This window comes from Fusarium musae, chromosome 2 (genome assembly GCF_019915245.1).
Source record: "Fusarium musae strain F31 chromosome 2, whole genome shotgun sequence".
Taxonomy (NCBI): Eukaryota; Fungi; Ascomycota; class Sordariomycetes; order Hypocreales; family Nectriaceae; genus Fusarium; species Fusarium musae.
This window is the reverse complement of record NC_058388.1, coordinates 3,230,005-3,241,856: the sequence shown is the minus strand read 5'-3', so window position 1 is coordinate 3,241,856 and position 11,852 is coordinate 3,230,005. Positions and strand designations below refer to the sequence as shown.

The 11,852-nt window shown below is 49.1% G+C and overlaps 1 protein-coding gene across 1 annotated transcript; it reads left to right on the top strand.

Moving 5' to 3' along the window:
• Window positions 1-4,993: 4,993 nt before the first annotated feature.
• On the top strand, window positions 4,994-9,175 carry J7337_002897 (uncharacterized protein; the record flags this gene model as incomplete). The annotated part of the gene is made up of 5 exons (XM_044820623.1): window positions 4,994-5,810; window positions 5,958-6,784; window positions 6,846-7,112; window positions 7,164-8,663; window positions 8,738-9,175. The coding sequence occupies 5 exons, from the start codon at window positions 4,994-4,996 to the stop codon at window positions 9,173-9,175; spliced, it is 3,849 nt and encodes a 1,282-aa protein (XP_044684923.1).
• Window positions 9,176-11,852: the final 2,677 nt, after the last annotated feature.

Sequence of the window (11,852 nt, the reverse complement as noted above, 5' to 3'; positions counted from 1 at the left end):
ACAATTCAGCACCTAAGTATCTAGGAGTATCGACATGGGACCCTTTTACGCCCTCCTCGCTACCACACTCGACATCGAATCCGACCTGTTTGGTAAAAGCTTGCAGGGCCACTCATCACAAGAGGCAATTCACCGAGTGGAGATGGGCCGATACTGTTGAGCCCTTGGTTTTGGTTCTAGAAGAAAATGTCATCCAGGCCAAGCCAGTGGCGGGTTCCATGGTAATACGCGCGATTCGACATTGCTTTGAGCCGGTCTTGGACGGTTTTGGTGGCGATTGACAGTTGGATGGCATTCGGGGTACCTCTTTTGGCACGACGACTGAAACTGACGGTGCTGGTAATAGCTCAACGGCTTCAGCGTTGCTGAATGAAAGCAAACCCAAGGCACATGATAGGGAGAAAGCTGAAGCTCATGAAGCCCAGAACCACAGATGAGTTTGAGGATATGAGGCAGTCCTTGGTAGCCGCCTTGAGTACCAGTTGTCAAGTGCCGCCGTTTTGTGAAGAATGCGTTGCTCTTGACCCTTGGCCCTCTACTCCATAGCTCACTACTCCCTATTATCCCAACCCTTTCGTGCAATGTCTCTGACCGTCGATCTTGAAATCAAAAGCCGAGTAGTACACGTGCTTCTGTGACTGAATGGATTCGAAACATATCTCACGTGGGCTACAAGCCACCAATCTCGAAGGAGTACGGGCCAGCCCCACGTACAGTATGCTCAGATGTCCAAGACAGTGACAATGGTCGAAATACCCGTCAGAAGAGGCTCTTGTGTCTAAACTATACCGTGCGGACTAAGCAGCGCCTTGCGAAGATCCTCAACTGGAATGAGGGGCTTTTTGTTCAAGCGGCAACGACATGAGCAATTGCCAAGCTCGAATTTGATTTGCCCAAGACAGGGCTCCAAAGATGTCGTCCACACATATTAGGAGTTGGATCAAGGGCGCCCCTGTCGGTGAATAAGAAACCGACGTGCCGCAGCTGCACCATGACGTTGGTGGCTGACTCGATTTTGACCTCGACCCACCAGTTGAGCGACCCCTGAACTCGCGATAGTAATTACTGCAAGGTAAGGAAGGGTATTGGATGTTATCCCCATCAGATGCTCTCCTACCATATCTTCTTTCTCGCCAGTGAGCATTGGTGTGCTTAGCCAAGTCTCCTCGCTGTGTTGGTATGTTGTCTTGAGGTATAAGGGCCGGTCTTTGAGAATGCTAGCACAAACTACTAGCCATCCCCGATATCACTGGCACAAAGGCTGGGTCACAGGAGTCATCATTAGCAGCATGCGCTGTGCGGACCGAGCGACAACACTTGCGCCAGCCTTGCCTGAAACACAAGACGATGTCCATCACAATGCCCATCTCATGGCGTATGTCCTTACCCGTTTGCTCGTAATTGGTGGTACTGAGCAAACACCACGTACTCTGTACCATACGCGGCGATAGCACGCTCCCCCGTGGCCAACAGCCCTGGGTACTAGCCAGCTGCTCAGCTCTATGTAATTTGCAACCTGCGGGGACCAAGTCAGTCCGGAAACAGTAAGCATCTGTTGAGAACCGCACAGTGCCAAGACACCTGAATCGTCGGATATATGTTTTCATTTTCCAGACGGCCAGTGATGGCTACAATATTCTCTGAAAAGCATTGTGCTATAGTTAAGTGGAAGATGGAGCAACCTTCTGGTGTGACACAGAATATTTACTGCGAGCGAGCATCTTTCTAGTGCAGTCAGAAGACCGATGGGACAATACCTATATCTATTATGTGAGTGATGGTGCATGAGAAAGTCGGGTCAAGAATTCGGATAAAGATCGCGGTGGAAATACTTACCCTAGTTCATACTCGGACTACCTAAGCAAGGGGGACCCGTATGTACGAGCCCACGAGGATGCCGCTTATTATTATTGACAGCTCGAGAAGCCCATTTCAACAATGGAGTGGCCACGGAGCCGCGTCTACATAAGTAGATGTCACACTAGATGGATCCATTTGCAAAATCCACTAACACGAGAACACATTCTTTATGCAAAGCCGTGACTGTTTTCTAGTTGAACAAACATTAACGGTACTGAACATAATATGGCCTCTTAGGTAGTCTCCAATTCTCACTCGGTTAAGGGATGGGCAAGTATCATCACTGTGCGAGTTATTTAGCATAGTACCACCCCACATCAACGGCCTTGGCCCTTGGCAGCCAGGGCTTGTACTGATGAATGCTCGGGACTGTTGGCAGTGGACATCCTTCGAATGGAATGGGGAACGTTTTGTCGTTCTGGGCAGGATTTGGAGGTGGACCAACATCGAGTTGTTTCTTGCGACATTTCTCTGCCAGCTAATAAGAGTTCAGTTCAACTTCGTCAGTAAGCAGGCTAATCAACGTCGACTTAGAAGGTATATCAAGCTATCTATGTAACTATAATTGACCCAGGCGTTTCAAATGCCTTTGAGTTTGGTGGTAATTAAACCCTGGGGCCTTCTGGAAAGGGTGCACGCCACTCGTAACCGTCTACCGGTATTTGACCGCTCCGCGGGACAAACGACAAACCAGTAACTAGAGGGAAGACATAAAATAAATGGGAAATTGAATACTTCTGAAGCGGCTGCGGCACTGGCATAATATGTATCCACATGACAGTGTTTCTTAAGCTGCTCCTCTCCTTGCTTGCGCGGATAATTTGCTTTTTACTGGAACGATAGGATGCTGAAATATTTGGGAAGATTGATTCATATGAGACGAGAGACGCCTTTTGGTTTTGAGGCAGAGCTACTCTATATCAGTGTTGTACCGATTTGAAAGCCTTCTGGATAGGTAGGAGTAATAGAGAAACATCGAAAGTGACACCCTCCATCGTTTCTCGTTCAATCATCCATACAATATCTCAGCCGCCTCTACAGATGTAGTGCCCGTAAGACATTAGCGGACAGTTATAATGTCGATCGATTCGTTCGTGCAGCCGCCAGCCTGCATTAGGGGCGGGGAGAGCCTCTGGGCATGCTGCCATTGGCTATCAAGCTTTAGATTTCCCCAGAAGGGCCCTTGTTAGAAAAGTGACATTGCTCGCAGACTCCGTTTGCTTTGCGAGGCAGCCTGCCACTATCGACTTACGGATATGGTAAATTGGTTTTGGGGCCGAAGAACGTTGTCTTTTCAGGAGATTTGGGGTTTCTTTCAATTGAGATATGTGAGAGAAGCTACCTATAAAAACAATGACTTTCGTAACCCCAACCCAGGTACCTTACTTAGGTACCTAGAGCCTCCACTTAGAGGCAATGGAAGGGACGAAAAATAGACTGGCGTCTGCATGCCATAATACCAAGGTATACAAGATTTTGAACTGCATACGCAATCATGTATCCGTAGCATTTTCGGGGACAGGAAATGCATTTATCATGAGAAATGCCATTTTTCTACAACATGAGTAAACCGAGATTTACACATAATTCAGGAGGCAGACCTACTATGCATACCGTAAAAAGCCCCAACTGCAATGGAAGGTTTCTTTGCCCGCTTCTCACAATACCCTGCTGTGATCACTCGTTTCCCTACTACTTTCGGGGTTCCCACTCCACCGTTGATAGATATGGTTTCGTCCGCCAAGTTTCAGGCTTCGACTAGATCACATCACAGTCCAATTTCACTTCATTGACAGCTCGTAGTAGAGTAGCATCGCTGGACAGATGGAGCTGCGACTCTCCAACTAATAACTTTTCTGAGCAGGGTTCAAATTGATATTTGTCTCTCACAACAGCCGAAGTCATAGTTACTACTCAGTCGAGGTAATTCCATCTGCAATCCATAGTACCTACCTAGGTAGGCAGCCAACCAATGCCATGCCTCTGTGTGTACGCAGTATGGGCGAGAGAGATATTAGTATTATGGTATGGATGGATGTACAGTGAAAGAGTCAAACACCACTTCGATCCGAAAAGAAAAACCTTACTAGACCTGTTCAGACGTTAGCACCACTTGCTTGGCTCCGCCTTTTATCTCTTTTGTCGCCCTCCTTTCCGCCTCGTAACTGGTTAGCTGGCGGCTGGTCTCGCTGTGCTGTGCTGTGCCGTGCTTTGCTGTGGTGTGGTAGCGTAGCGACCGAGGGATCTACCCAGCACCGACCCAACTCGGAGATACATGGTGTCCTCGCGAGCTCCCTGAACAACCAGAGGTACATACCTACATTACCACCCCCCAAAGGACGGGAGTCAAGGGCTCTCCTGTCAGTGGAAGACTAAAAGATACCTAGGCGTGCTAGACCCCCCACACCGGTGTTGCGGTCCAGTGCTTGCTGCCACCGCTGCAGCTGGGACCACCTTTTGAACTGGGTTTATCCCCCTCTCCAGCTCCATGTCTTGAAGTACTTTGCTCCGTCCCTGATCCCAATCGTATCCCTCATCCCATTTACCATTTACAGCGCACTACGCCCGCTTCAGTCAACTCGTAAACGGCTCCCGTTGAACTCTCAGCCTAACCTTTTCCTCCTCAAACCTCACGGTCTGTCGCGACGTTTGCCATCCGACCTCTCACCTCTACGGAACAGGCTTGGATTAGTCTCGACAATACCCTACCTCGTCTTCTCTGCTGTTTGGTTTCAAGTTCACGACGACTTTGCTTGCTTGTACTTTGTCTCAGTCTCATCTTCGCCCGTTTATACTCGACAGGGTCATCGCCCACTGTCATCTTGTGTATTGTACTGTGTCCGTATCCAAACTCTCGACAATCGAGGATGCTGCGCAGCCGACTGCTATTGCGTCCCTAGTTTGGTCATCGTCCTGCCTTGCGTCGTACTGTTTTCGAGTATTCTCTACAATCCACCGACCCGGCGCTGTGCCATCCATCGACACAAATCTGCAATCCACACCCATCCACCACCCACTTTGGACGTCCGACTCGGCGCAGCCAGAAAACATTTATATATAAAACAAAGGGAAACCGGCAAAAAATCTCCTTCTCCATTACTCAGCTGCGAATCAGCAGTCTACCTGCATCACCATGGTTGACGACGCGGCCCTCGCCGCTGCGGCTTCGATTGTCGCCTCGATTGCTCCAGATCCCCGACTGCCTAATTCGATACCGGTTGGTGTAGCTTCTCAGGTGCAACTCCCGGGGCCAGATACTCCCGCCAAGCGTAAGCTCGAACTTGAGCTTCAGAACCTTGCTCTGCGTGTTGGAAAGCTCGAGAGCCAGGCCTCAGCTACCTCTCCGTTCCCAGAAACGCCCAACGAGGTTATTGACACTCTTTTCGGCGAAGAGGCTCAGGCTGTGGCGGTCCGTCCCAAGCCTAAAGTCTTTCACGCCCAAGGTAGCCTGCACTCTCCGCATCTGCCATCTTATCAGCTGACCGAAGAAGCCCTTGAAGGACTTCGAGAACATGTGGATGACCAATCCAAGTTACTCGATAGTCAGCGCCAGGAGCTCGCTGGTGTAAATGCTCAGCTCTTGGAGCAGAAGCAGCTACAAGAGCGAGCCCTCGAGATCCTCGAGCAGGAACGTATTGCTACTCTAGAGCGCGAGCTTTGGAAGCATCAGAAAGCCAACGAGGCCTTCCAAAAGGCTCTACGAGAAATTGGAGAGATTGTTACCGCCGTTGCTCGCGGTGATTTGACCATGAAGGTTCGCATGAACACTGTTGAAATGGACCCTGAAATCACAACATTCAAGCGCACTATCAACGCTATGATGGACCAGCTGCAAATATTTGCTAGCGAAGTCTCGCGAGTCGCTCGTGAAGTCGGTACCGAAGGATTGCTTGGTGGCCAAGCCCGTATCGGCGGTGTCGATGGAACATGGAAGGAATTGACTGACAACGGTATATTTCACATATCCCAGAGTCTTTCGTACCACAAAAATTGCTAACCGCCTGCACAGTAAACGTTATGGCCCAGAATCTTACTGATCAAGGTTTGCAACTTTTCCTATATACGAAATTGATACTCTGTGACTAACAAGTTTCTAGTGAGGGAGATAGCATCGGTTACCACCGCCGTGGCCCACGGCGATCTGACTAAAAAGATCGAACGACCTGCCAGAGGCGAGATATTGCAGCTGCAACAAACGATTAACACCATGGTGGACCAATTACGAACATTTGCTTCTGAAGTCACACGTGTAGCGAGAGATGTCGGGACAGAAGGCATGTTAGGCGGACAAGCCGATGTTGGGGGAGTGCAGGGCATGTGGAACGATCTCACCGTCAATGTCAATGCCATGGCCAACAACTTGACGACTCAAGTGCGCGACATTATCAAGGTTACCACAGCTGTCGCCAAGGGAGATCTTACACAAAAGGTCCAAGCTGATTGCAGGGGAGAGATATTCGAGCTCAAGTCAACCATCAACTCCATGGTTGACCAGCTACAGCAGTTCGCCCGCGAGGTTACCAAGATTGCCCGTGAAGTCGGAACCGAAGGACGCCTGGGAGGGCAGGCCACTGTGCATGATGTTGAAGGTACCTGGAGGGATCTGACGGAGAACGTCAACGGCATGGCCATGAACTTGACCACTCAAGTGCGAGAAATTGCCAAAGTTACAACAGCTGTCGCCAAAGGTGACTTGACGAAGAAGATTGGGGTCGAGGTCAAGGGTGAAATTGCAGAACTGAAGAACACCATTAACCAGATGGTGGATCGTCTTGGTACGTTTGCCGTCGAGGTGAGCAAGGTAGCCAGGGAAGTAGGCACAGATGGAACATTGGGTGGACAGGCTCAGGTTGCCAATGTTGAAGGTAAATGGAAGGACCTCACAGAAAACGTCAACACAATGGCGTCAAATCTCACAGTTCAGGTAAGGCTCAGATATCTGCTCAGAAAGCTCGGGTTTAACATAGCCACTAACCAAATCCTAGGTCCGAAGTATCTCAACCGTTACTCAAGCCATTGCGAACGGCGACATGAGCCAGAAGATCAAGGTCGAAGCAAATGGAGAGATACAAGTGCTGAAAGAAACCATCAATAACATGGTTGACCGTTTGTCTAGCTTCTGTTACGAAGTGCAGCGAGTTGCCAAGGATGTGGGCGTTGATGGAAAGATGGGTGCCCAGGCCGACGTTGGTGGATTAGACGGCCGCTGGAAAGAAATCACGACGGATGTCAATACAATGGCCAGTAACCTGGTAAGTAGTCCTTGATGACTCTGCGGGAACCTCGTATTCTAACTCGTACAGACTACACAAGTGCGCGCCTTCTCTGATATAACCAACTTGGCCACCGACGGGGATTTCACCAAGCTAGTCGACGTCGAAGCATCGGGTGAGATGGACGAGCTCAAGCGCAAGATCAACCAGATGATTTCAAATCTGCGCGATTCTATTCAGCGTAATACTCAGGCCAGGGAAGCTGCCGAACTTGCCAACAAGACCAAGTCAGAGTTCCTCGCCAACATGTCCCACGAAATTCGAACGCCGATGAACGGAATCATCGGAATGACCCAACTGACATTGGACACCGATCTGACTCAATATCAGAGGGAGATGCTTAACATTGTCAATAATCTTGCCAATAGCCTCTTGACGATAATTGACGATATCCTGGATCTTTCCAAGATTGAAGCTCGGAGAATGGTCATTGAGGAGATTCCTTACACACTGCGTGGAACCGTCTTCAATGCCCTCAAGACTCTCGCTGTCAAGGCAAATGAGAAGTTCTTGGATCTTACCTACAAGGTCGACAGCTCCGTGCCTGACTACGTTATTGGCGACTCGTTCCGCCTCAGACAAATTATTCTCAACCTTGTTGGCAATGCCATCAAGTTCACGGAGCATGGTGAGGTCAGCCTAACGATCAAGGAGAGCATGGGGCAAAACAATGTCCGACCTGGAGAATACGCGGTTGAGTTTGTCGTGGAGGACACGGGCATAGGAATCGCCCAGGATAAACTGGATTTGATCTTCGACACGTTTCAACAAGCGGATGGTTCCATGACGCGCAAGTTTGGCGGAACAGGTCTAGGTCTATCTATTTCGAAACGACTCGTCAACCTCATGGGTGGCGATCTTTGGGTAAACAGTGAACATGGCAAGGGCAGTGAATTTCACTTCACATGCTTAGTCAAGCTTGCTCCCGACGACGCTGCTCTGATTGAGCAACAGATCCGCCCCTACCGAGGTCATCAAGTGCTATTTGTTGACAAGGCTCAGTCGCAGAACGCCACCTCAATCAAGCCTATGTTAGAGAAGATTGGATTGAAGCCCGTCGTTGTGGACTCAGAGAAGAGTCCGGCACTGACTCGACTCCAAAGCGGTGGCTCCCTTCCTTATGATGCTATTCTCGTCGATTCTATCGACACTGCGCGAAGGTTAAGAGCCGTGGACGATTTCAAGTACCTTCCTATCGTCTTGCTGGCACCAGTTGTTCATGTTAGTCTGAAGTCGTGCTTGGATCTGGGAATCACGTCGTATATGACCACGCCGTGCAAGCTCATTGATCTAGGAAACGGCATGATACCAGCCCTCGAGAACCGGGCGACACCTTCACTCGCTGACAACACAAAATCTTTCGAAATTTTGCTCGCCGAAGACAACACCGTCAACCAACGATTAGCAGTGAAAATTCTTGAGAAGTATCACCATGTGGTAACAGTGGTTGGCAACGGCTGGGAAGCCGTCAAAGCCGTCCAAAGCAAGAAATTCGATGTCATTCTTATGGATGTACAAATGCCGATCATGGTAAGTATCAACATTATCAAACTCAATCTTGGCAGCAATCGCGCAGACAGATTAACTAACGGTCTTGATTACAGGGAGGCTTTGAAGCCACGGGCAAAATTCGAGAATACGAACGTGGCATAGGAAGCCACCGCACACCCATCATTGCCCTAACGGCCCACGCCATGATGGGCGACCGAGAGAAGTGTATCCAAGCTCAGATGGACGAGTATTTGTCCAAACCCTTGCAGCAGAACCACCTCATCCAAACGATCCTCAAGTGCGCGACGCTCGGTGGCCCTCTGCTCGAAAAGAATCGTGAAAGGGAACTGGCACTCCATGCCGAGACAAAATCGAAGCACAAGGAGGGGGGACAGGGCCTGCTACGACCCACGCTCGAGAGCCGCTCATTCACGAGTCGAGAACCTCTGTTGGGAAATGGCAAGGAGAGCCCTGCCATTCTGACCACTGATGAGGATCCCCTGGCAAGAGCACGTCTTGACCTCTCTGATATGCGAAGTCTTACCAACTAACTGGTTCTCGCATTTCAGGCTTTCATGAGATCGCTCAGTCAGTAACGAGATGACGATGGGCCACATGCCTACATTTGTCATTGCAAAACACTACTGCACATTGTGAGACGACTAGTTAAGATTCACCACAGGGTCTTGGCCGGTAAACTCACTACTTCTGTACCTACCGTGGATTTTATGACAATACCGACTGTTTTTCAAGGGATCTGGTGCATCAACCGGCCATGGCTGACATTAAGATCATGAACCCGAGGCACTGGTTGATTAGGCGACAGCGAATCATGATATCTGGCAAGGTCCAAAGCACTATGTCTATGCGTTCCTCAGCTTCCATTTGCTTAAAGCTTGAGATGGACATAATTCTTTTTATTGCATTTTATATTTGTCATGTGGGCGTTTCTGGGGTTTTCATGGGCGGACGATTACGTCAAACTTCCTGCAGAGAAGGACGTTTAACAATCCAGTTGCCCGTTACAACGACGTATATCGATTTAGACGAACATGATCCGACAATAAAAACATAAGTATACGATACATGTCGGCGACCGCAGTTAGAATAAGGAAAGGACGATTGGAGAAGGGTCACTCGAGGATGGGGGGAGGGGGTTTCAAACGGAATGATGTTTGATCTTTTGCTCTACAGGGTTGCTCATCGCGTTTTGTCCGGTTTTTCTCTGTTCGTTCATGTTTATTAGTTTCATTTTGCCCTTCTATATGGGGCTGGACATGAGCCTTTGAGCTCGAGGAGTACGTGGGATCGCAAGATAGGTGAGAGAACAGGGATGTCTTTTCAACGAAATAGGGAATGATTATCGAATGGCCGCTACCGTCCAGATGTTTCAGGCGTAAGAGTCTTCGGGAAAGATACTGATGAATGACTTGACGCCCTGCTTCCCTCATCCAGTCTATTATGTGAAACAAGGTGTAGCCACTGCTTGAAATGGTTGGTCGCTTAGGCTGAATCCTTTTCATTCTTCTCTGCGTCGCCATTAGTACCATCCGGTGATTTGCCCTTCTGACCTTTGTCTGCAGCTCCCGGGGAGCCGCTGGCCTTAGCTACGGCGGCGGGCATGTGTGTAATTTCTCTGGCTTCTAAAGCAGCGAGGATGGCATCTAGTCTGTTCTCAAGGTTTGAAAGATTATTCTCAAGGGCTGTAGCCGCTTGTTCGCCTCTATGGATCCTTTGCGTCAGTTGCGGTTCTTAAAAAAAAAAACGCTCTTACAGTTCGATGCTAAAGTGGCAGGGAGGCGAAGGCTATGTCAAGGGTAGTGAGGTGTGTAGGAACAGGAACGACTGCGTCATGCAAGCTGTGAAGATATCGAGATGCGCCTTTGCTAGGGATGCTCGCCTCGCTTGCGAGTCACCAATACAGCGCAAGAACTTATATAACCAATGAAATGCATGTCGAGTGACTTAAGGACGTAGTGATACAAGGATCAGGAGGCAATTGGAGACTTCCTTCACCGATGAAGAGACTGTAGAATCCGGGAGATGTAAGGGTAGTGATGGGGCGTTTATCGGTGCCAATAGATGCCTATCTCCCGAAGAGCTTGTTCAGCTGAAGTGCTTGAGATTCAGATTTTGAAAAATGGTTTTGAAAATCGCCATGGCCATGACTAGGTGTCGGGCACGCCGGTAGGTGAACAAACCTGCGAACTGAGACCAAGGGATTTAGAGGCTGGGGAGTTTTTTGTTGCATGCAAGGTCTTGTCATAAGCCTGAACGAAAGCAATTCATGTGGTTTGATGGCAAATGGTGTGTATAACAGAAATGCGAGAGTGAGAAGACAGTGGATGGGAAGGATGTGTAGCGTGACAGGGAGTGTGAAAGTGAATAAAGAGTGAGATGAACTGGAGAATGACGCTGAACTTTGGAATAGCATACCTAGCAAGGTCTCGGTAGGCCTGGAACAGAAAATTGTCAGTGAACGGACTACCTATCAATATCATGCAATGCAGTGCAATAGCGATAGTGAGGGAAAGATTGACATGGGAGGAAAACGGGAGGGTGTGTGAGCAGAAGAATGCTGACAACAAAATAGTGGTATGACACGGGTATTCCCCCAAGGTCCAACCAACCCCAGGATCCAGGGATCAGAGATGCAGAATGCAGGATGCCAATGTTGATGCAGATGCAAATCAGGAGGGTTTGACTTGTGGCAGACAGCGAAGCGAAGCGAGAAGGTCTCGACCAACTGGCTGGGTCTAGCTAAAGGTATAAAACGTTCCACAGGTAGGCCGGGTCTAGACTTTCTGGAGTGGGAATAGACAGGGAATGAGTAAATGGCATGTTGAGGAATGATATCGAGATTGGGGGACCGAAAGAGCATTGTTTGTGGTGACGCTTGCAATTGGCCATCAGATTCAACAACCGGTAAACCAATCGAAATGCGAATAAACATATCGACGATCATGTCTGCCATCATGGTAGTTGGTGTTTTGCTGCTAACTTGTTTCCATGATTGGAGAGATGGCATTGTGTGCCATCCCCACACGTACGTTCTTGTTTGTTCTCTCAGAGCGGCAAAATGATATCGGAGCAACATACGTATGTGTGAGAGCTCGAGAAAATGAACGAAAAAAAGAAGGTCGTGGCTTTACTCACCTGGGCCATATCGGCATCCCCCGAACTTGAACGCGAGGCTGAAGGCTCTGTGGCCCGGTTGTTTGTGTCAGA